This window comes from Anopheles ziemanni, chromosome 2 (genome assembly GCF_943734765.1).
Source record: "Anopheles ziemanni chromosome 2, idAnoZiCoDA_A2_x.2, whole genome shotgun sequence".
Lineage (NCBI taxonomy): Eukaryota > Metazoa > Arthropoda > Insecta > Diptera > Culicidae > Anopheles > Anopheles ziemanni.
Window position 1 is genome coordinate 49,403,088 of NC_080705.1, and position 26,144 is coordinate 49,429,231.

The following is a 26,144-nucleotide window of genomic DNA, read 5'->3' on the forward strand; positions in this document are numbered from 1 at the left end:
GCTCGATGTTTGTGTCATGGAGGACGTTTTTGAGGACGATTTGCTCGAAATTGCCTAGCGGGAAACGAGTTTTATCTGAAGTAAACGTTTAGCAATGCCGATCGCAAGGAATTACAGTTTCGGATTCTTCAAAACCAAGTAGTAATTCGAAGCGTTAAATACAACATACAAGAAGAATGTGTGCAAGTGATTATATTAATTTTTATTTAAGGTTCCTCAACATCATCGGCGATGAAACCACCAGTTGCACCAAAACCTACATTCGTGATCAAGCCAAGCCAATTGCGTCTACTGAATTTCACGGGTCATCCAGCAGCAAATGGTAACTGGAAGCATTAAAAGTATTATTGAACTAGAATGTGTGCAAGTAATTATATTAATTTTTCATTCAAGGCTCGTCTTTGCCAGCTACGCTGTAACCACCGGTTGCTCCTAAACCTACAACCGTGGTCAACAAAAGCGGTCCAGTAGTTTATACGGATGGTACAATAGCGAAAGGTAAGTGGAAATTCATCTTTAAATTTTATTGAAACACAAGTATTCTACAGGGTTGATTTGATAAGGATATAATAATTTTTTAGCACAATTGGAAACCGAGCCACAATACCATAAGAACCACTCTTGTATCGACTTCCAACACCGCTCATCGAAAAAATGGTAAAACATTGAGAATATTTGTATGATATTGTAGATTGAACTGTTGGTTAACTATTTCAGAAACTTATGAGCACAAAGAAGAAAATGGCCTATTGGATCGACTGGAAGCTAAAATAGATAAAATTTTAACAGCATTTGACGGTTTTGCAATAGTAATCCGTGACATTCAGCGGACTCAAAAACGCCAGGAAACACAAATAAAGCTTCTAGTAGATATGGTGAAACCGGGTGCAGGGATACAACGGCGACCAAACTTCGATTTTAAAATAATTAAGTCTTCCGAAGATCTGCATGAAAGAGAAAAATTACTAGAAAATGAAAATTACCTCAACAAAGTGATCGAATGGTTAGAAGCTAATTTAACTACAACGGATAGAGTCAACAGAATACACGAGACTATAGATTTAATTTTTGATAGAGAGTTTCTCCCTTTAGTAAGTTGGACTGTATTAACAAAAACAGGACCCAACAAAATAGAACTAAGAGTTTTTAAAAACATAATAGAATTATTTAGAAGGATCTAGGCATCTGAACTAGTAGCGATTCAAAAAGAATATGTAACAAAATTCTTCCTAAAAAATTACGTTATGCTAGTAAGAGGGTTCATATGAAGGACATAAGAAAATCATCGTGTCGTAATCGTAAAGGTTTGCTTTGAAATTAAGATATGTTATAAGAAGTCTCCAATAATTCACTTTCGCTAATAATTAAACCATTATATTATAAGTATCTGGTTGACTTTATTTTTCTTAATCTGTTGCATTCAATTTACAAGTGTATGGAGTAATGGGATAAATGTACATTTGTTTTCGTCATGACCAATAGCTATACAAATCAGTTTACTCTTTGTAGCTTCACATATTTCTTCAGGGACTGAAACATGTAACAAAAAAGTTCATGAACAAATTGCGCTTTCATATTATCATATATTTGAGATTCTGCTAAATCTTTGGCTTACCTATCATTTGTGGCCCTTCGTTTTCGGAAGCTGCTTCGTTTTCAACACATCTTATTTGCCTTCACGTCGATTTACTAACCGGTACAATGCTCCGGTTTGTTTCAAACGACGAAAATATTAAGGCATCATGATTTCTTAATTTGATGCAGTAAACAAATAGAAAATTTCGAGTCGTCGAAAGAAGCAAAGCACTTGTTCACAACAGTCCACTATTCAAAGTTTCCGCCATTTGTTAGACCTAGCTCAAGATAGAACAGTCGAGAATGAGAAATAGAAAGAGATGATAGACTATGCTTTGGTGTTTCGATTTGAAACCGGATTGACGAAAATATTTCAAACTGACGTCTTCCATTAGATTGCATGTAAGTTGAACTCGAACCATACAATGTAAATGCATTTGACAACTCGAACTAGAGATATTTTTCTTCTTGGGTGCTGAGCAATGCTCTAGCAGTTTGTAGGAGCCCCGCTACACGACCCGCAAACTCAAAAACTTTGCGGCGCAAAGAGGGGAACAACCGAAAAGTTTGCGTCAGAAACTTTTCAGCTCCGTGAGCTGAAAACTGCACCCGCGTAGTTTTTGGCAGCTAACCGCAAACTCAAATGCGCCAGAAGAAGAAGATGAAGAAGAAATAAATGTAAACATAACAAATCTCAAAAACAAAATAATCGAACATATGGTGATAAATTTACGTGTTTATTTTGCAGCTACAGTAATATTTTGTCATTTTATAGCTAGAATATCAATTATAAATTCACTATAGATCAGGGGTCGGCAAAGTCCGGCCCACCAACTGATTTTATCCAAAAGTTTCAAAAAGTTTAATGATAAAGATTAAAATATTTTATACTACCACTTTTTATGTAACTTGAAAACATCAAAATCTTCCTTCTTCATGCGAAGAAAGTTAATTATAGTTTCATTTGCTTGCTCTGCTACAGTATTGTCCAGCAAACGGTTGCCATCTTCTTGCCTACGCACAATACGCCTGTTGCGTTGTTGCAAGTTTTGGGTACTCAACTCGATGACCCGCGATAGAGTAGTTAGCCACACTTCATTCATCAACAGATTATCCATCTTTTACTTTTTGTGTGCATTGAAATAAGATCTTGTTTGCTTTGAAGGAAGATTTTTGAGTTAACTGAAAAATCAAAAACAAAAACCTCTTTTTTGAGTTTGCGGCTCGTGTAGCGTGGCTCACTGAATTGGTACCGCAAAACGCGGCTACACGAACCGCAAAGATTTTGACGTAAACTTATACGGTTTTTGAGTTTGCGGCTCGTGTAGCAGGCCGGTAGAACAAGGGGTTGAAATAATGGTGGAAGTAGTGTGAAACACCACCAACATACACCATTCGTTTCATTGACGTCGAACAGCTGTGAGCGAAAAAAAAAAAAATGGGAAAAAACGCCACCGCATGCGGTTGCGCATAGCTGTGACCAGGGGTTTACCGAGGAGCCACACGTGAAGCTTCCCAGCGACTGAGATTCGCGACCCTCTCTGCCTTAAGTCGCTTTACTGTTGTTGGGTCCGTTCTGCCCTCGATTACGCTTGTGTTGTCTGGTCTCCTCCAGGGGTTACCTCCATGAACATGCTCGAGGGCATTCAGCGGAGGTTTACGCGGATTAACAACTCCTCTTCTATTCCGTCCTATTCGAATCGGTGTCTGCTCCTGGGGTTGGAGGAGATTTGCGTGCGGCACAAGAACGCTCGGGCAAGAACGAATGACAGTAAGAGCATAATAAATAAATAAATAAAAAAAAAAAAATATTGACAAATAGAAGATTACAAATAGCAGTCAACGAACAAACTGTCATAAGGTTGGTGTCGCATGGCCTCCCTCAGTGGGAAGTCCTGTCACTCACCCTATTTAATGTGTACACCAGCCAATGCCATTCCTGCAATAATGGTGGGAATAAGATTAAGATCATACTCGGGGTCCACACTACAGCGCGACGTCCCGTCACGAAACGCGACGTCGCCTGACAGGCGGCCGAACTCCATACAAAAAAAATGTCGCACAAATCGCGCTAGTGTAGAAACAGCGAAAAACGCGACGTCACGCTAGTTCTTGTCAAATGTCAATTCGAAACGAAAACAAACCGACGCTGGACAAAACGTAAACAAACCGAAACACAAACGCGAACAAAACTAGCAATATTCTTCACGAAACATCGGATTTTTCGTTGTACTACTTATTTTTAGCATTCACAAATGAAATTCAGTTATCAAACTCCGTTTTAATTGATATTTTTACCAAAGTTTTTTCGGGTGCCGAAACGTAAACAAACTGCTCTTCAACGAGTAGGAGATGATGTGGAAATATATACCTCCTACGGCGGGCCAAAATATCGTCGTTGTCTGTTTAAGTTTGTTTTCTCAGTGAATTTCAAATGTGGAAGCACCAAACTCACTCAGGGTGCATAACATACGTAGCTTAACAAATATCATGCATTACTACCTCAAAATTCAATAAAAAATTTTAGCCGAGTTTGCGCCCCAATGTGATACATATTTCCACATACTCTCCTACCTCTGTCGCGCTTGGCTTGCGCGATTGTTCTGCCGAAACTGGGCTACTTTTGAAACGGGACGTCGCGCTGCAGTGTGGACCCCGAGATACAATACGCGGATGATTTCGCAATAATTGCGTCAGGAAACCCCTTGACAGTTAAAAAAGAGCTCCAAGAGGTACTGGACGAATTTGTAGAAAATATAAAATGGCTGGAACTGGAGGTTAATATGGAAAAAACCAAACTAATGTCATTCCCAAGAAATGAGGCAGCCATAGAGGTGAGACTCAATGGACAAATAATCTCTACGACAAATAAACATGTGTTTCTGGGCATCACCTGAAACCAAAGACTTAAATTCGATGAACAGGTGGAAAAAGAAATACAAAGAGCCCAAAGTAAACTAAATATTATAAAAAATAATATGTTACAAGCGGAACAATATAAGCCCAGAGAAGGCAATACAAATACGCAGGGCAATGATAAGGGGATCAATGGAGTTCGGGATAACAGTAATGAGCAACGCCAAAAAAGCAAGCCTTTCCAAGGTGGATAAATTGCTACACCAGTCTCTACGCAAAGTCACAGGATGTACGAAAACGACCCCAATATACACCTTGATGGCGATGGCGGCAGAGGTACCATCACCAATAAGGAGAAAATTCCTGGAGGCAAAAGAGATGATAAAATCTTTTTAAAAACACTCAAAGCCAAATGAACAACAGCTTGAAAAGCTTTTGAAATGATCATTCCGGAAACGGCACTCGGTACAGGAGCAGGCTCTTCTAGACAATGTGGAACTCGTCAAAACGGTTAGCAAAGTAAGATACAATGAAATGAAAAACTGTGATAGAGAGATAAGAAAACGAATCTCGGGACTAATAACTAGCAAAAAGGAAGCAAACCCTTAGGTGATAAAACAAATCTGCATTGAGCACATGAGGAAAAAGGACCAAAATCCCCCCAGAATATTCATAGATGCCAGTATCACAGACACAGGATGTGGGATTGGAATCTACATCCAACTCCCAGATGTGCCAGAGGTCAAAGAAATCGCTTATAAACTAAAGAACGAGGTATCGATAGGAACAGCGGAGCTCATTGCGATTGACAGAGCCCTGGAAATCGCTGCAGTATAACAAATTAACAATCCAGTGGTGTACACAAATAACATGGTAGCATGTTATATTTTGAGCAATGCCACAAGGGCCAACTTTGTGGAGGAAATTGCGGGGAATATATTGCACAACTGCGTGTATACAAGGGCGAGCATCCAATGGATACCTAGTTACGTGGGAATAGAAGGGAATGAAAAGGCGGATAAGCTGGCAAAAAGAGGTGCGAAATGCAGTACCTACATCTTCAATCAAAGAAGATTAAAGGATGCAATAGGCAAACTAAAAAAACAAATGCTGCAGGAAACAAATGAGTGGTATACAAGGGCCAGCTCTACCAAGGGAAAAACGTTCTACAAACTGCAGAAGGTGATGGAGGAAAAGATGTGGCATCACAAGCTAAATCTAACGGCCAAAGAAATAAAGTTGCTCTACAGACCGTTAGCGGGACACGACTGCAGCAATTTTTGGCTCAACAAGATGAAAATTGTTGAGTCGGGGAACTGTGATGTATGCGGCGTACCTGAGACTGGCAGACATAAAGTATTCGACTGTGATAAATATAGAGTAGAAAGACAAAGAAGTAGGATTAACTTAGACAAATTCGAAACAAGTTTTAAGAAAAAAGACGTAAGATACATGAAAGCCATCTACAAATTCATTGTAGAGAATAGGATTTGTTTTTAGAAAAAGCAGCAATAACGAAATACGTTTAAGGCGACCTTTCCCTACCCATCACAATCAACCACCGAGTGAGCCCGGTATAAGGACAGGGCAACGCCTCGCTTTTTCCAGTTGGAAATAGCTGGAAAGCAACAATCAACGGGAAAGGTCGTTCTTTGGAATCCCCATGTAGGGACTGTAAGCATAACAGCGAAATGGCAGCAACAAGACGTTATGCACAAGTGTACGAGCATCAAAACAAATGTATATCGCCTCTGACCAGGAGTGAGCAGAAAAATGACCCCTACCAGATGTAGGGATTGAGCCGAGTTAGATGAATCTATCTATCTTCTATCTTCTATCTATATCTTCTATCTATCTATAAATTATAAAATTTAGTAAAGTGCGCTTACAAGTTACAGCCTCATGTTGCACGAGTTACAGGATGCTACCTGTACCACACATACAGAGCATACTACCCGTGGCTACATTAAGCACACTCCATATTTTGGCAGTATATACCTGATTGGTAATTAAGCATAAGACATATCTGCTTACCCACATTCATGAGCTATACCTTATAGAGTAATATAAAAGCTAGTCAAGCAATGTATACATCACTCTCAGTACATCAGTCGAAATAAACGACGTAAAGATGCAGAACTCAAAGAACCTGGTTGTGATTGATTTCACCCCCGAAAGCCAGGAACATTAACTGGCGCCCGAATAGGTTGGACACTCGGACAGTGAAGTGGCAGTACAGTAAAAAAAAAACAGTGAAAGTTTGGTTAAATCTATCCTGCGCTTTGTCACCGCCACCTGCACTTCAGCGATTACATCGAGAAGGACGCCGAGGACCCTTAGTAGAAACATCAAACGGGACCACTCCAACGTGTCGGCAGTTTCACACCGAGTCCACGAGGCCAGACTATAAATGCTGGTCTATCTCCTCTGGTTGCTGTGAGTCACATAATTTTAATACAGAAACGAAAACCTAATGTTACACCGTTGAAGAAATTCGGAAGCAAGCGAAACAATTATTGAAAGTAACAAAACACGATATCCTTAGAGAATGGATCAATCAAATGACAAACCTCTAACTCACAGTGAGTTCATCGAAATGGGTAGAGTACCTGATATTGTTCAGAGCATCCCAACATATAATGGACATAGCAACATATGGACCTGTATTGGCCATGTTGAAGACGTATGGCAGATATATTCAAAGCTAGACAGACAGTCTACATCAGGGATGTCAAACATGCGGCCCGCGGGCCACATGCGGCCCGCAAGAACATTGGGTGCGGCCCGCGACGCCTTTGAAACATTACATCGAAAGTTTGGATCCTTGAGTATTGGCTCATAGCAAATACCAAAATATTTAATGTAAATTTTTTCACGAACTGCGAATTGCAAGAGAACTGAACGAATGTCAATTTAAACAATTTCAATAAGAAAGTGATATGCAACTTTGCAGCAAAGGTTTTACACAGATTTTTCTAGACAAGTGGATAAATAGTGTTTATAGAAAACAAACGTGATGAACTACAAGACCATTCCAAACAAACTAACAAATGCGGAGCAATAAGTTAGCTATTGTAATTATATACCTTTACTTTTCTAAAATCATTAACAAAATACACAATAGTGTTGTACTGCAACATATATTTCAATAAACTTGATTTGAATTCGTTAAAATTTGGAAAACGATTGAGCAACAAACCCTCTCTTTTACTCAAAATTTGTAAATTTTATAAGAAGTAATATAATAAGAAAAAATGTGAAAATGTAAAACATGATTGACTGTTAAGATAAAACCACATTGATAAGAACATATTTTCATCACTCCAATCAATTATATGGTTTGGCCCGCTAGCCTATTTTGGGAGAAAATGCGGCCCGCAAGGTGAAACGAGTTTGACATCACTGGTCTACATTATACCTTATTGTGCTTTTAACGATAAAGAGAAAAATTGTAGGAAAAGCTGCGGCAATTTTAAGCACAAGTTTAATTTCGAATGATTGGGAGACTATAAAATCAAATCTGATTCTTCACTTTAAAGATTATAGGAGTTTGAATACCCTGTACGATGAATTAAAATCATTATACAGAGCATCGCATGAGTCGTTAAGATCGTTTTACAAAATAATACATAGTGTACACGAAGCAATTGAAATTTTAGTGCGAACAGAACCTGAATATACTCAGCACTCAGAGCATCTATTGAATTTTTATCAAAGTGAGGTTATAAATATTTTGTTTAAAGGAATGGGTAGTACATTCTTCACAAATATGTTCTTTCGAAAAGATAAACCAACACTTTTGTCAGCTGCGTATAAAATGTGCCTTGATTATGAATCTAACTGTTTGCTTTTGGTTCAAGACAGTCACTATAACAAAAATATCAACTTTCCTACTAGCCAAAAAGTGAATAATAATCTCTTAACAACGGAGTTTACTCACGGTTTCCAATCAAGTTTGCAGAGCAGTCATACACAGCATGTGATGCCACTTAATAGTCAAACTAACCTACATGAAGAAAGAGCGAAGGAGTCTCATAATTATAATACGGATCCTCCGTCATTAAGACAAATGCATATTGACGAGCAGAATCCATGTGAACTATACAATGGCGAATCGTATTATTTCGATCGAGCGAAATTCCAACCGATTCGTGAAGCTCCGGATAAAATTACGCAAATAGAATGCGGAGATAATAAACAAACCCTAACTCATATGAAATCACATAAAACAGCTGTTAGCGCCGTAAAGTAGGCAAAGGATGCCCCAGTAGCACAGTCCTTTGCATAAGATAATTATGTTACCAGTAGTAGATATGTTAGTGATAGATAAGTAATAAGTGTTTGTGAGATAAGATCTAGCGTTAAGATAACTTGTAAGATTACATCAATAAATGTATTTCAGTCTAAGCTGAACCATCGACTTGAGCTATCGGAATATTGGTCCTTCGAACCGGATCGAATTTGGATTCTTGTAACATTCATCCGGAGTAAACCGCGTTAGAGAGTTGATTCGCGGAAAGAGTTTGAGTTCAGTTGATGGTAGTTAGATTCACTAGTTCGTGGTGGTTGCCGTGGTGAAATTGTGAACTTTGGACCTGTACGTGAACGACCGTGTCAAGCGGCAACCAAATCCAGCAAAGCGCGCGCGAATTTGAGTCGACGCTACAGTGTGGCATAAAAAGTTCGCGGTTGGTGTATAAAGGTTTACATTTCTCGGAACAGAAACAATAAGGAAAATGCCAGTTACGGACAAAATGGTGCGTCAGATGAAACGCGTATACAACGACAAGTTAGCGGGAGTTGATTTTTTTTATGAGTTCATCGAAAATTATACCGAAAACCAGCAATGCCAGATAAGCAGCCTCCTCATTTCGTTGGAAGAGGCTAAGAGTAACTTCGAAAGTGCGAGAGAAAAGTTACTAACGGAACACGAAGAATGTGATACGGTGGAACTTTTGACCGAAAAACAAGCCTTCTACGGGAAGTTCCATCGGGTGAAGGGCTTTCTGTTGGAGAAGCAAGATGGGGCGGACGGCCATAGGCCGGCTGCAAATAGTACAATGGCGAATGCAAGTTTTACAAATTCGCAAGTGAGGCTTCCCAAAATCGATTTACCGGCGTTCGATGGTGACAAAACAAAATGGATGAGCTTCAAGGATCGCTTCACTGCAATGGTTCACGATGCAGAGTTGTCGGACATAATGAAGCTGCAATATTTGTTGGCTTCGCTAAAAGGAGATGCTGCCAGGTTATTCGACCACGTAAAGCTTGTAGAAGGAAACTACAACAGTACGTGGCAAGCTTTGTTGGAGCGGTTTGATGATGCGAAGATGCTGAAACGGGACTACTTCAAGGCGTTGGTGGATCTGCAACCGATGGCTGCCGCAACGGCGGAGGAATTGACTCGTATCGTCAACGAATCGAAGCGCTTAGTGCTTGGGATGGACAGATTGCAGGAGCCTGTATCTTCCTGGGATACCCCATTATCAAGTCTGGTAAGATACAAGTTCGACGAGCAAACACTAATGGCTTTCGAACTTATTGCAGCCGAGCAGAAGACGGATACCTTTAAGGCATTGATGGAGTTTTGTGAGCGGCGCATCAAGATTTTGACAAACTCGGTCGTCCACACGCAAAACAGGATCGATACGAGGCCGGCAACCAGGGGAACAAATCATGATCATCAAAATACTCGAAAGCCTACACAAAGACCGTATCCAGCTTCAATGTCCTGTGCAGCTCAGACAGGCAACATGCTCAGAGGGTGTGTGTTGTGTAAGGCCGATCATCATATCGCAAGATGCGAGAGATTTGCAAAGATGTCGTTGTCAGAGCGCCAACAGATTGCGAAGGTTGAGTCTTTGTGCTTCAACTGCTTGGGAAAGGAGCATCAAGCAAGATTCTGTAAGGCCCAGTCAAGATGCGGAAACTGTCAGAAACGACATCACACCTTAGTATGCAACAAAACCAATCCGATTACCCCGAGAACAGAGAGCAGCATAAGCGCCACCACGTACATACCAGCTCCAGTTGATTCGCAGCCTTCACAAGAGAAAATGATTTGGTTGTCAACGGCTCAGGTGTTGATTTGCAATGATGAAGGTAGAGAATTTCCAGCTAGAGCGTTGCTGGACCAGGGGTCGCAATCCAACTTCATGAGCGAACGGTTGGTACAGCAGTTGAAGCTGAAGAAAAGGCGACTAAATAAACCTTTGTCCGGCATCGGAGCAGTTTCGCTAAAGGCAGAGACGATGGTGGTAGCTACCATGAAATCACGAGCGTCAACCTTTGTGTCTCGAGTGAATTGGTTGGTGCTGCGAAACATAACAGCCAACTTTCCAGCGCAAACTCGGAACACGGAGTCCTGGAACATTCCCCAAGCACTGATATTGGCAGATCCAGCATTCTTCCGGAGTGAGCGGATAGACCTTCTGATTGGTGCAGAGTTATTTGGCGAGTTGCTCCAACAAGGTCAATTAAAGTTAGCACCTCACTTGCCAAAGCTCCTGGAGTCCAGCCTTGGTTGGATTGTATGCGGCAGGGAAGAACGAGTCTCTGAAGATGCAGCTGAGGTCGTCTGTTCCTGTTTGGCTGACAACGATCTTGGGGCAATATTTGAGAAGCTGGCTAGTCTGGAAGCGATACCGGAAGAACGTGTACGGTCCGAGCAAGATGAGGAATGTGAAAACCTTTATCTAAACACAACGAGGCGCACCGAGTCGGGAAGGTATGTCGTTAACTTGCCCAAGGTAGCCAACTTCGAACAAAGGCTGGGAGACTCACTTCAACCAGCATTGAAAAGGTTAGCGGCCATTGAAAGGCGTATGATCAAGGAGCCGAACCTGGGTGCCGCGTACAAGGAATTTATGTCCGAATACATCAGACTAGGGCATATGACAAAGGTGTCAACTTATGTAGAAGATAAGATGGCAGAGGGCACGCCACGGTTTTACCTACCGCACCATGCAGTTTGGAAGACTGATGGATTGACGAAAAAGTGTCGAGTGGTGTTCGATGCATCATGCCGTTGTGGTACCGGGCTAAGCTTAAACGACATTTTGTTGACTGGACCGCGATTACAAGACGACATAGAAGTCATTCTTCTCAGATTCAGGATGAGGCCTGTGGCCTTTGTGGCTGATGTAGAAAAAATGTATCGGCAGGTCTTGGTGGCGGAAGAAGATAAAAATCTACAACGAATATTATGGAGAGAAACCGCCAATGATCCAGTTGGGGTCTACGTTCTGAATACGGTAACGTATGGGACCGCGTGTGCACCCTTCCTAGCAATCAGGACATTATTTAAGATTTTCGAAGATGAAGGGCATCAGTTTCCCATGGCGTCACGCTGCGCGAATGATTTCTATGTTGACGACATCTTGTCCGGCGCAGCGACCATAGAGGAAGCGGGAAACATGGTAAAGGAGCTCAGTGAGTTGCTCAGCATGGGAGGGTTTGGCCTCCGCAAGTGGGCTTCCAATGAGCCAGAAGCACTTGCAGCAATCACACCAGAGCACATCGCGAAGGCAGGAAATTATGAGTTTGGGACGGAGCCTACAGGTACGGTGTCCACATTGGGCTTGTCGTGGAACACATCGTCGGACGTCTTGAGTGTTCAAGTTAGGCTACCGCCACAGATTGAAACCCTACGCACGAAACGGCAGGTATCGGGATGCCTCGCGAAAGTATATGATCCATTAGGATTCCTCGATCCTGTTAAGATGAAGGCAAAGCTGCTTTTGCAACGTATAGTAACTTTGAAGGATGCCAAGGGAAAACGCTGGGACTGGGACGATGTGTTACCAGAAGGCTTGTTTGCAGAATGGATGGCCTTCTTTCCCCAACTTACGGCACTATCAAAGATAGAAGTTCCAAGACCAGTGGTAACGGATAGCAGTATGGAAAAACAAGTGCATATATTCTGCGACGCATCGGAAAGGGGGTATGGAGCTTGTTGTTACATCCGTTGTCAGAAAGTTGGCGAAAAGGCGACAGTGAACTTTTTTATATCGAAATCGAAGTTGGTATCGTTGAAGCAAAAGATAACGATCGCTAGATTGGAGTTATGTGCAGCGCTCTTGGGCAGCAACTTATATCGGTTAGTGAAGAAGGTCCTGCCGGAAGAAGTACCTGCCTTTTTATGGACGGATTCCATGACTGTGTGGCATTGGGTGAATTCTCCTCATGGAAATTGGAAGACATTCGTAGCGAATCGCACATCAAAGATCCAGCGGAACGCGGAAGGAGCTCAATGGAGACACGTGCCGGGAGTCGAGAACCCGGCGGATCTGGTGTCTAGAGGTGTGGATCCGGAGGCACTTATCGACACCAAGCAATGGTGGTCGGGGCCAACATGGCTCTCCTTGGAGGAAGAATCGTGGCCAGCATTGCCAAACAATGCAAAGGCATTGGAACCTACAGGAGAAGAACGAGCAACAGCGGTACTAGCCTCTTCGCTTGACGAAGAGAACTTTAGTGACCGACTCTACTCCCTGTGCTCCACATACACGAAGCTGCGCAGAGTTGTGGGATATTGTCAGCGATATCTCCACGCTCTAAGGTCGCATGCAAAACCAACGTTAGAGGAAATGGCACCGTTGACCACGGAGGATTTAAGGAAGGCGGAGTCAACGCTTTGCCGCTTGGCACAGAGGGAGCAGTTGGCGGCAGAGCTGGACACGTTGAAGAAAGGAAGGAGTTTGCCGAGTGCTTCGGGCTTGAGGTTCTGCGATCCATTTCTGGGCAAAGATGGATTGATTCGTGTCAAGGGACGGCTTCAGAACGCGCATATGAGTGAGGCAGCAAAGCATCCCATAATAATTCCCAAAGGACATCCGTTGGCGAGGTTGTTGGCGTTACATTACCATGTTAACTTGCTTCATGCTGGGCCACAGTTGATGTTGACCTCATTACGACAACGATTTTGGATCATGGGAGTGAGGTCAGTGGTTCGGCAAGTGCAGCGGCAGTGTGTCAGCTGCTTCAAGAATAAGCCGAAGCTGGTGGTGCAACCAATGGGAGAGTTACCTGCAGCAAGAGTAGCGGAAGCGAGACCGTTTGCCATATCGGGTGTGGATTACTGCGGCCCAGTGTACATCAAGGGCGGTCATAGGAAGGCAGCACCCACAAAGGCATACATCGCAGTGTTTGTGTGCTTCGTTACGCGGGCAGTGCATCTGGAGTTGGTTTCCTCTCTGTCCACGGCAGCCTTCATAGCGGCACTCCGAAGATTCGTGTCGAAGCGAGGATTAGTGGCTGAACTGCACTCCGACAATGGCACCAACTTCAAGGGAGCCGCCAACGAACTGCGTAAACTCTATGATCTGCTTAGTTCCTCTCAATTTCAGGCAGAGGTAACAACTTGGAGCAGCGAACGAGGTTTGAAATGGAGTTTCATTCCGCCGGGAGCTCCCCACTTCGGAGGACTTTGGGAGGCAGCGGTTAAGTCAATGAAGCGTCACCTACATCGTGTATTGGGAGACGCAGCAGCCACGTATGAAGATATGGTCACGCTGTTGGCGCAGGTAGAAGGTTGCCTGAATTCGCGACCTATCACTCCGATGTCGGATGACCCTACAGACTTGGAAGCACTTACACCGGGACACTTTATCACGGGTTCAAATATGCAGCAGGTCCCGGATATTGATCTGCGGGATATTCCAGAAGGCAGGTTGAATCATTGGCGCGTGATTCAACAGCGATTTCAGCACTTTTGGGCTCGATGGCGATCCGAGTATCTGCATCAGCTGCACGTTAGGAATAAGTGGAGGATGCCTGCGACGGCTATAGAACCTGGAATAATGGTTATCATTCGTGATGACAACATACCACCAAACAAATGGCCATTGGCACGAGTGATAGAAGTGCACCCAGGGAAGGACGGGATAGTCAGGGTAGTTACTTTGCGCACAGCTCAGTCCGATAAGGTGAAAAGGCCAGTTGCCAAGTTATGCGTACTTCCATTTGAGGGCAACAGAAAGGAAGAAGGAAAGGTTCACCAGTGTTAATAGTTAATAGCTTATAAAAATTTGAATTTTTATGGTGGTCGGGATGTTAGCGCCGTAAAGTAGGCAAAGGATGCCCCAGTAGCACAGTCCTTTGCATAAGATAATTATGTTACCAGTAGTAGATATGTTAGTGATAGATAAGTAATAAGTGTTTGTGAGATAAGATCTAGCGTTAAGATAACTTGTAAGATTACATCAATAAATGTATTTTAGTCTAAGCTGAACCATCGACTTGAGCTATCGGAATAACAGCGTTGTCCAAAAGTAAAGATGTTTTGATAAACAAATATTTTGAAAGCGTAGAAAAAGAAATTACTCTCAAAGATAATCAAAAGACGAAAAAGAAAAAGAGTATACTAATAGAAGAGAATGTATCTAAAAATCAGTCTATTACAAAAATACCGAAATAAGAAACAATGAACAAATGTAAGATGATCGGAATCGACAATACTAATAAACGAAAAGTTCCTATAGTAACTTCAATATCAAGCAAAGATATTTAACGTTAACGGTAAGAAGAGGAAAAACAGAGAATTTATTAAAAATTTTATAAAAGAAATCAGAGATATACAAGAAACATTTTCAAACCTAACGAAGCGTTTATGAACAAATAATTATAAACTTAAAGTGATGGATACACAATGTTTACCTCGGAATTAGGTAATAGCAGCAAAAAAATTATTAACCTACATCGGAACCTCAGAAACGCCTTACCATCCACCTGCAGTGATGGAATATTTTCGTACGGAGCCTCAAATTTTAGAGGGGGGCAAGTTACAGGATGCTACCTGTACCACACATACAGAGCATACTACCCGTGGCTACATTAAGCACATATTTTGGCAGTATATACCTTTTTGGTAATCAAGCATAAGACATATCTGCTTACACACATTCATGAGCTGTACCTTATAGAATAATATAAAAGCTAGTCAAGCAATGTATACATCACTCTCAGTACATCAGTCGAATAATAAACGTCGTAAAGACGCAGAACTCAAAGAACCTGGTTGTGATTGATTTCACCCCCGAAAGCCAGGAACGTTAACTCACGCAATCTCAAGTTGCATGCATGTTTGCTATGCAACCAGTAACCTGCTGCTGGAATAGGGAAAACTATCCAAACCAACAGTCCCGCAACAGAATAACTGAATTAGCGGCTTCATGATCGGTCCTGATGCGCTTGGTTCTCAGTTTGAAGTCACTAACTTGCCACGTATGTTTAGTATTTTCAGTTTGTCCACAAATATGAAGCATGAACAAAAATATCGAAGCGTATTTTCTTTTGACAAAAAGTACCGACAGTTACATTGCATTGATTGCTATAGCAACCAGCTTGATTTGGGAAAGAGTAAAGATACTTGAATAAACAAAAAACTTTTCATGTTGAAATTGTGTTTTGAAGCAATTTAAAATTTTCGCGCGGCACCGGGCCCGGGCCTTATGAAATACGTTCAATAGAGTCAAGTAAAAAAATACTCGACACCGGGTAACTAGCAATGGTCATCGTATAATTTAACAAAAAAAAAGAAAAACAAAAAGCACCACCAACAGAAGTGATGGCGGATTTCATTAAAACTGTTTTCTCCCATACACGAGTCTTCAAGTGCTTCGAAACACATACAAAATACAAATTCTTATAAAATACAGTCACACACAAAACAAAAATATCACCATGATTTACAAATCAACCAGAACGAAATCCAGAGCTCACTTCGATGGACAAACACGAGGAAACTGAAGGATTTAATTGATCCACATTTCTTAGCAATACGTATTTCAAAGCTTCCTAAGATTGATATGAAGTCGTACAATACCGATTTCAATGGTTCGACAAGTGACTCGGACGACAAGTGTACAAGTGATAACTGGACTTGGAATAAAACGTTGAATGTTATATTTAACTAATATTTCATATTCCACCTCCTAGAAGATAGCTTTCACATAAAAAAAAAATCATAGTGCCCGTGTAACCGGGCAAATAAGCTAATAATTAGAAAAATAGTAATAATGAACGAATTGATAAACGAATGAATTATGAATGCGAGGCAATGAAAAATTAAAAATGAAATTAATCGCTAGATAGTTGGCAACGAAAATTAGAAGAGCGATGCCCTACTACTGAACCGAGATGGAACTGCAGATGGAAAAAGAGGGAACAAAGTAGACATTGAAAAACGGAAAGGGTTGAACCATCAGTCTTGTGATTGAATTTGACGAGAGTGGATAGTGAAAATGAAACAAGTAGTTGAATTTGGAAGTTGAAATATAATGAAATAGAGAAATAATCCGTGAGATCACGACAATGGCGCAAGTCGGTAAAATATAATGGCGAAATATTTGAAGGGAGTGGTGATAATTAAACTTTTTTCTTTATTTTAAGACAGAAAGTGATATCTTGTTGTAGTTCTTTACTCAGAGTAAGGATAGCGTACCATATTAATAGAATAGCCCATATTGGAAAGTTTATTACAGAATAGCGATTATGTGTCGCGGTTTTTCTTTTGCCAAACAATGATGCAAAATAGCGTTGAATTAATATTGATCAGGTTGTTAACATAATAGCGATTGCCTTTCGAATAATGCTAAAATAATAGCGATTTCGGAGAGTGAGATTTATTGAGGATAAGGAGAATTAAATCTATGAGGTTAACATCAATAACAAAAAGTTTTTCGTAAATATCGAGGTTTGTGAAAGAAACCAGATGGTGGTTTCATATCAAAGATGGATTGCTTCCACGTCATTGGAATAATTTATTTTGTTAAACTTTCTGTGAAAGATAGTGTTTATTTGTCAATGTTTTACACGAATAGAGACTGAAAATTGACCAGATTGATAAGCAATAATTATTTTCTAATTGGAGTTTTACTTCAGATAAAGTTATCGTTTCATTTCGTTGGATATCATGGCTACTAAACCAAAAGTTATGAGTTTTTCATGGTTCATTACAATTTTGTCTTGTGAAACACATTTTTTTTTTTTTTTGAGACATATTAGAAAAGTTGTTGATTAGTTCTTTGAGGTTAGTTGCTATAAAAAGAGCATTACATCGTAACCTATGGTGCAAAATAGTTACACCGTGTCGTAGGTATCGAGATTATTGAGGATTGGAGTATATTCTTGGAATCGTTGTGTGCAGTAGTAAAGTATGCAAAATAAAATAGTTTCATATCTTGTCTTTGAGAGACATGGATGTAGTGGTTGGGGCGAAATAGGAAGAGATGCACCGAGTCAGAGAAAGAGATAGGAAGAGAAACGCGGGTGTTAGCCAAAAAACGGGCGAAATTGAGAGAGAAGGACCGAATAAGAGGAATACAGGGGGACCGGCGTCGGCGAGCTGGTAAAGCGCGAGCTCGATTGCGGGCGGCAGTCTTGTGGTTGACTTTGAAGAGGACAGACTTGCGGTTGACTTTGAAGAGTACAGTGGTGCGAAAATAAAAAAAGAAAAGAAAGTAATAAAAAAAGATAAAAAATAGAAGAAATAATGTCTGGCGATCACGACAATGGATACGATTTCTTAAGAGTAGATACGATTTCTTAAGATTTTCTCAGCATGGAGGACTGAGTCATTGAGGAAATTTCTTGCAAACGGATCAGATTCAATAAGAAATTTCAGTATAGAGATAGAGAAGAATAAAAGATTTCAGTATAGAGATGAGAATACAAGATTTCCCGAGTGAAAGGCCTCAATTACTAAGTACTTCTCAGAGCGGAAGACACAGATGAAATATTCGTTGAGAAGAAATATTGTTATTCATAGAGGTTCCCAGAGATGGCGTCCCATGTCGAGAGAATAGTCAATATTGAAAATTGATTAAAAATAGTGATTAGTTATATTTCTCGCCAAACAATGCTAGGGAAATGGCGTTGGTATAAGTTCGCTATACTTGGTCTTTGTATCGATGAATTTTTAAAGTTCTTTTTCTACACCTTCTACATTGTGGTATTCAGATAATTTTGGAAAGGTTGCCGATTGGTTCTGTGAGGTTAAGTAGTAGAAATATCGTCACTATGGTAGTCCTCCTTTATTAAGTGCTTATCTGAGTGGAATCCTCGATGAAGTTCCCTGAGAGGAACGGCACAGATGCAATGAGGTGGAAGTAATCCTTTACTAAGTGCTTATCCGAGTGGAATCCTCGATGAAGTTCCCTGAGAGGAACGGCACAGATACAATGAGGTGGAAGACCTCCTTTAATAAGTACTTATCCGAGTGGAATCCTCGATGAAGTTCCTTGAGAGGAACGGCACAGATGCAATGAGATAGAAGACCTCCTTTACTAAGTGCTTATCTGAGTGGAATCCTCAATGAAGTTCCCTGAGAGGAACTGCACAGATGCAATGAGGCGGAAAACCTCCTTTAGTAAGTGCTTATCAGAGTGGAATCCTCAATGAAGTTCCCTGAGAGGAACGGCACACATGCAATGAGGTGGAAGACCTCCTTTACTAAGTGCTTATCCGAGGGGAATCCTCGATGAAGCTCCCTGAGAGAAAGGGCACAGAGGCAATTAGGTGGAAGACTTTCTTTACTAAGTGTTTATCTGAGTGGAATCCTCGATGAAGCTCCCTGAGAGAAACGGCACAGCTGGAATGAGATGGAAGACTAAGTGCTTATCTGAGCTTATCCTTTACTAAGTGCTTTTCTGAGTGGAATCCTCAATGAAGTTCTCTGAGAGGAACGGTACAGATGCAATGAGGGTCTTCCTTTACTAAGTGCATATCAGAGTGGAATCCTCGATGAAGTTTCCTTAGAGGAACGGCACAGATGCAATGAGGTGGAAGACCTCCTTTACTAAGTGCTTATCTGAGTTAAATCCTCGATGAAGTTCCCTGAGAGGAACGGCACAGGTGCAATGAGGTGGAAGACCTCCTTTACTAAGTGCTTATCAGAGTGGAATCCTCGATGAAGTTTCCTGACAGGAAAAGTACAGATGCAATGAGGTATAAGGCCTCCTTGACTTAGTGCTTATCTGAGCTAAATCCTCGATGAAGTTCCCTGAGAGGACCAGCACAGCTGGAATGCGGTGGAAGACTAAGTGCTTATCTGAGCTTATCCTTTACTAAGTGCTTTTCTGAGTGGAATCCTCAATGAAGTTCCCTGAGTGGAACGGTACAGATGCAATGAGGTGGAAGACCTCCTTTACTAAGTGCTTATCAGAGTGGAATCCTCGATGAAGTTTCCTTAGAGGAACGGCACAGATGCAATGAGGTGGAAGACCTCCTTTACTAAGTGCTTATCTGAGTTAAATCCTCGATGAAGTTCCCTGAGAGGAACGGCACAGGTGCAATGAGGTGGAAGACCTCCTTTACTAAGTGCTTATCAGAGTGGAATCCTCGATGAAGTTTCCTGACAGGAAAAGTACAGATGCAATGAGGTATAAGACCTCCTTTACTTAGTGCTTATCTGAGTTAAATCCTCGATGAAGTTCCCTGAGAGGACCAGCACAGCTGGAATGCGGTGGAAGACCTCCTTTACTAAGAGCTTATCTGAGTGGAATCCTCTATGAAGTTCCCTGAGAGGAACGGTACAGATGCAATGAGGTGGAAGACCTCCTTTACTAAGTGCTTATCAGAGTGGAATCCTCGATGAAGTTTCCTGAGAGGAACGGCACTTTACTAAGTGTGTTTGCGATCTGATTAAACGATCCTTCGAGAGGAATGGTTTGATTACTAAGTCCTCTTTGAGTTTATAGAAAAGGAAGAATAACAATGGTGAGGAGGAGAGGAAGAGTTGATACATAAAAGATATTTGGAAAGGAACACGTACGTTACTAGGATCTTTTCCGAGTTGAAGGAAATCTTTGCAAGGAATAGTAAAGATTAGAGGATATTGTCTGAGAGAAAGAACAATATGGAAATTTAAATTAAAGATTCCCCGAGTTCATAAGATAGTCATATTCGGGTAGGAGACACATTTGTAAATATATTTTCTGAGAGGAAGTATTCATACGGAAAGAGATTCCCTGAGAGGAAGACATAGGATTCTAAAGTTTTATTTAAGTGAAGGAATAGGTGTTTGAAGAAATTCCCTATGGGGAACGTTACACATTCCAACTGTGTTCCTAAATGGAATACAACCCCAGGGAAACAATTGTTATTCATTCTTTTAAATTATAACTATTTTTCGTTATGTATTTGTACATCGCGGATATGTCGGATGTGGAGCAACGAAACGGATCCTTCGAGAATTTTTCTAGTGGACAAATATGTCGTAAGAAGCTTCAATTTTGAGGATGGTATCGGGAACACGGCGTTATTCATCATCACCACCAACACAGTCAAACCTGAGAATCGGCGTAACTCGGTGCTAACAAAGCTGAAAAGAACCACGCAAAAAGTAGATCATCCTTAACGTTTGGATTGAAGACGGCTGATCAAGGAGTTCAAATACGCTGCTCGGGTTTGCCGGTCCATGTTACTATGTTTGCCCATTTTCAATATTTCCAGCACTGTTGATAATTTTTCCAGCATGTTCGAGAGCACATAGTCATATTTTCTATACCTCACATGATTTAAGTGACAGAGAGTCAACGAATAGTTATTTCTTCGAGAATTTCCATGGAAGAAGTCAACGAAACCGTCTTCTAAATTATTATCAATCGCGGATGGACGGATGATTGGAATGATGTTGTAGAAATTGCGGCTGAAAGTTCTGCACATAAAGCAGACCAACTTTAACGACTGGATTGAAGAGCCTTGATCGTCCGATCAAGGACAGAAAAAGGCCCTACAAGAGTTGAAGGATAGAGAGTCACCGAATAGCTAATTCTTCGAGAATTTCCACGGAAGAAGTCAACGAGATGGTCTTCTAAATTATTATCAATCGTGGACGGACGGATGAGCGGATTGTTGGAGAAATTGTAGCTGAAAGTTCTACGCAAAAAGCAGATCAACTTTATCGACTGGATCGAAGAGCCAACGGACGATCAAGGACAGAAAAATACCTTACACGCTTGAAGGTTAGAGAGTCAACTAATAGATGATTTTTCGTGAATGAAAGAAGCCAACGAATCCATCTACTAAATTCTTACCAATTGTGGACCGATGGTTGAGCGGATTATTGTTGCATAAGTTGCAGCTTGGCTCGAAGGTACAAAGCGACAATCGAAAGTAGACGATGTAATGGACGAAATCTTAGCGGTAGCTTCAATCGTGACCGAGCTAAAGTTTCTGTATTTGCCGAAATTATCCCGAAAACACGAGCACTATTCAGTTTTGGAGCAGTCGGGATTGATAAGAAGAAACGGTTGGAGCATTTTCTTCGTACGGGATATTTGCGTACGAAGATTTCGAGACGAAAGAACCCGATTTAAGAGAAGGAGATTATGTAGTGAAGTTATTACCACGAAGGACTAAGAGCTACTCCACTATCTCCAGCGAATATTATACACTATCGAATAAGATACAAAGGTGATCATCATCAATGATTTCGGACCCGCTTACTAGGAACATTAACGTAAAAATCTGAACGGTTCGGAAAACAAATTAGGAAGCAAGCCATTAAATTGCATCATTGGCCGATAGTAATTGCATGAATGGTACTAGCAGTGCTCAACTAACAGAACCGCAAAGAATAATTAAATAACAAAGAGATAACAGGATACGGTTATGTATCACGATTGCGATGGAGAGTAGAGGTAGTGGAGGATGTAGGGATTGAGCCGAGCTAGATGAATAATTAGAAAAATAGTAATAATGAACGAATTGATAAACGAATGAATTATGAATGCGAGGCAACGAAAAATTAAAAATGAAATTAATCGCTAGATAGTTGGCAACGAAAATTAGAAGAGCGATGGCCTACTACTGAACCGAGATGGAACTGCAGATGGAAAAAGAGGGAACAAAGTAGACATTGAAAAACGGAAAGGGTTGAACCATCAGTCTTGTGATTGAATTTGACGAGAGTGGATAGTGAAAATGAAACAAGTAGTTGAATTTGGAAGTTGAAATATAATGAAATAGAGAAATAATCCGTGAGATCACGACACCAGACAGTAAAGAGAGACACAGCAAACCACCCAGGTGGCAGAGGGGTACTCAAGTAACTCATAATTTTGTGTCACGTATACGTCTCACCCGTCTCCGACCGTCTCCGACCGTCTCTGCCCTAGACTTTCGGACTTAGAATTTATTTGCACCGGCCGCGGTGTGTCTACTCGTGTATATACACGAGTCTCTTCATCGCAAATGTGTAAGTGCCTGTGTTGACTGACTGTTTTGGCGGGAAGCACGTGAGTACGGCTTTGCTTTCAAAACAAGTTTGTTTTCGATCGGATACTAATCTGTTTTTTCTGAGCCTTGTTTTTTGTAGATTTTACGGAAATAATAATGGACAGAAGCCGCAAACGTGCTGTGGAGAAGCGAGCCGACGAATTACTGAAGGAGGTTAACGAGGAAATAGACGTCGAATGGGAATCCGGAAAATTTACAGAGCAGCTTCGCCTACCTCCGGGAGTATCAACGTTCCGATGGCCACTTGGTAAGTAAATTTTTTATAGTGCCAGTGAAGTGACCTAGCATAGGAAAACACTAGTGAAAAATTTTAAAAGAAACTAGGTAAATAAGCGCGGTTACAGGGGCCCATGATGATGTAAACATTTGCTTTAAAATTTTAAATTTAACTTACTTAACTTTGAAATTTAAAATTTTTAATCTGCTAGATTAATCCAGTAAAGTTGTGGTAGATTCAGTAAATTAGAGCTTCAGTACAGTTAGAAGATTGAACTTGCATCGAACTGTGAGAGGATTATCGAAACCTCGGTTTTTGTTTATTATAATGTAACACTCAACGGACCGAACAAAGTCCCAATGATTATCTAAAACTACAACTAAAACTAAAACTAGTGTAGACGCACGTGATCAAACTTATAAAATTTCGGGTCCATTGTTAGGCGACGCTCAAAAGTATTAGCGTTATCAAAGAAATTGAAAGCGAAGTAATCTCTATTACAAGTATTACTCATAACGGTCATTTGAGCAAACTGACCATAACGCGTACTGTTAGAGGTAAATCATAGAAAATCCGTATTACGAAGCCGTCTACAAGGTGCGTTAAAGTTAAATACTTCTAGTAGGTTTGAGGCATCAATCTCACCCAGAATCAGATTACCCACAAACATTGCCTGTGCTATCAGTCGTTTTTTGAGTATTTGCAGTCCAAGAAGCAGGCAACGCGAGTTATACGAAGGGTATGAATTTCGCCAAGGTCGCCATCGTATTGCCATCCTCGTGATCCTTTTCCGGATGATTTCAATTCCATCGTGCGAATAGTCAAAGTGCGGGAGCCAAATTACACAATTGAATTCAAGCGTAGAGCGAACTAAGCTAACATATAATGTTTCGAGACTCATTAGGTCATCAAACTCTTTGGCGTTGCTAATGACAAATCCCGTTTCCAGTTTAAAACCGTTTCGAAGGTTTCTATCGAGCAGGTTTCCTCAGGTTAACTGTGCATGCTGTAGAAATCGTTCCATTTTTTTTCCATACCTATTGCCAAAATTGAACTTTTTTACTATCATTCAACAAAAACGATTTCTAATTTCCTTTATTTATTTTTATTTTAGATGATGAGGATGATTCGAACTCGCACCAGATGGTAACGGACGCTGTAAATATTGTACAAAGTGTAAGTACTGGTAATGGTGGTAATGGTGGTAGTTTAAACGGTGGTGGTAATAGAATAGTTCAGGAAGATAATGTAGGAGCTAGCGAAGGAAATAGTGATAGGGAAAATAACAACCAAGTTAGAGTAGATAGCAATCATGAAGATGCAAGCGATGTTTACTGGGACAAAAAATATCACTTCCTCAATAACTTTGCTAGTTTCGAGGAAGCGTTAAGACATTTTTTAACTATTTCTTGCTTGTCCCGTGAACTAGCTAGCCTGCTCCTGGTGATGTGCTGGAAATTTCTTAAATTGAAATTTCCACGCGACTCACGAACATTCCTCCAAACTCCCACCAACGTCGGAAAGCAGTTAGCACCGATTGTTGGTGGAAACTTGTGGTATCAAGGGGTGGAGACGGTTCTAAGAAACTATTTTAGAGATATCATCCCGCAAGTATCACATTTTACCATCCAAGTGTCAGTCGACGGGCTTCCACTTTTTAAGAGCTCGGCTACTCAATTTTGGCCAGTTCTTATAAAAGTGGAAGAATTGCCAGACGCTCCGGTTATGCCCGTAGCTATTTTCTGCGGGCAAACAAAACCGGAGAGTGTCGAACAGTTTTTGCGGCCGTTTGTTCAGGAAATGAACATTCTTATGGAAAGAGGCTTGAAATTCGGCGATAAAGAAGTACATTTGTCCATAAGTGCATTTATCGCCGATTCTCCAGCACGGTCATACATAAAATCAGTGATGGGATTTTCCGCCAAGCATGGTTGCACAAAGTGTACCATCCTAGGAGTACACATCAAACCGGAAAATAAAGTTATCTTTGACTCCGTGCATGCCGAATTGCGTACGGACGCTGGCTTTCGGGCTAGAGAAGACAAGGACCACCATAAGGGAATACGGACACCTCTTGAAGACTTGAAAAATGTAGATATGATAGTCAATTTTCCAGTTAGCGACCGTCTCCATCTGATTGATCTGGGAGTTAGCCGCAAAATTCTCAAAGGGTTGCTTAACAACACCTTTGAGCGTTTTGGTCGGTGGTCCTCCCAACAGAAGGACGGCGTGTCTTCGTACATTTCGAATACACTGCTTCCTTCTGAGGTGAACCGACCATTTCGGTCCCTCGATCATGTCCCGCTTTGGAAAGGAACCGAGTATAGGTCCTTTCTTCATTATATCAGTGTTGTGGTCTACAGAGATTTTATGTATTTGGATGCATATAATCACTACTTGCTCTACTTTAGCGCTGTGACGATATTTTCATCATCGGCACATAAACGCTATTGGCCATTAGCGGGAAGACTCCTTACAAAATTTGTTAAGGAGTTTAAGACCCACTATAGTCGATCCCATTTGACAAGCAATGTCCACAATCTCCATCACGTGCATGGAGACGTTGTGGTACATGGACCGCTTGATAATTTTTCAGCGTATTGCTTTGAGAACCATTTACAACACCTCAAACGCTGTGTGAAATCGGGAGCGAGATGTTTGGAGCAAGTGGCAGTACGAACGCATCTATATGCATCAATTCATACTGCCGCTTGCCAGAAACCAAAGTTTCCTATCTTGAAGCCGAAGGGTGCTGGGGTGCACGTAACAGCCGATTTCGTCCTTTTGCCAAATGAGAAAGATCAATGGTTTTTGACCAGATCCAATGGCATAGTTAAGTTTTTGGAAGCGAAAAAAAATAATACGCGCGTCTTTTTGCTTGGAAACCAGTACACTGCTCAGACGGAGATGTATGAAATCAATACGGAGGACGAGGCTGGACCTATCCAGTTATCGTCCTCCTGTATGAAACTTTTTCAAGTTCATAAAAACACTCCGTCTCGGCGGGTGGTAGTACCCCTTTCATCTATACTTTGTAAATTAGTTTATATTCCCTTACCTGCTCGCTCTCTTTCCCGCTATCCTGTCAACCCTACTCTATCACCTTCTGAATTCTTTGCTTTCGTTCCTTTACTACATACTTTTATGCCTGACTAACAAATTTTACTAACCCTTTTCATGAATTTGTAATTGCAACTACCACCTTCGTACTGGTTATTCGCTACCCGAGACGTGGGACGACTGCTTTTGCCGCTTT

At 41.2% G+C, this 26,144-nt stretch overlaps 1 protein-coding gene across 1 annotated transcript; it reads left to right on the forward strand.

Annotated features, from left to right (window-relative positions):
• The first annotated feature begins 9,185 nt into the window (after positions 1–9,185).
• Positions 9,186–25,155, forward strand: LOC131293752 (uncharacterized). Its single transcript, XM_058321817.1, is given in 5 exon segments — positions 9,186–14,097; positions 22,751–22,918; positions 24,003–24,399; positions 24,517–25,130; positions 25,133–25,155. Coding segments are annotated over 5 exon segments (6,114 nt in total).
• The last annotated feature ends 989 nt before the right edge of the window (positions 25,156–26,144 follow it).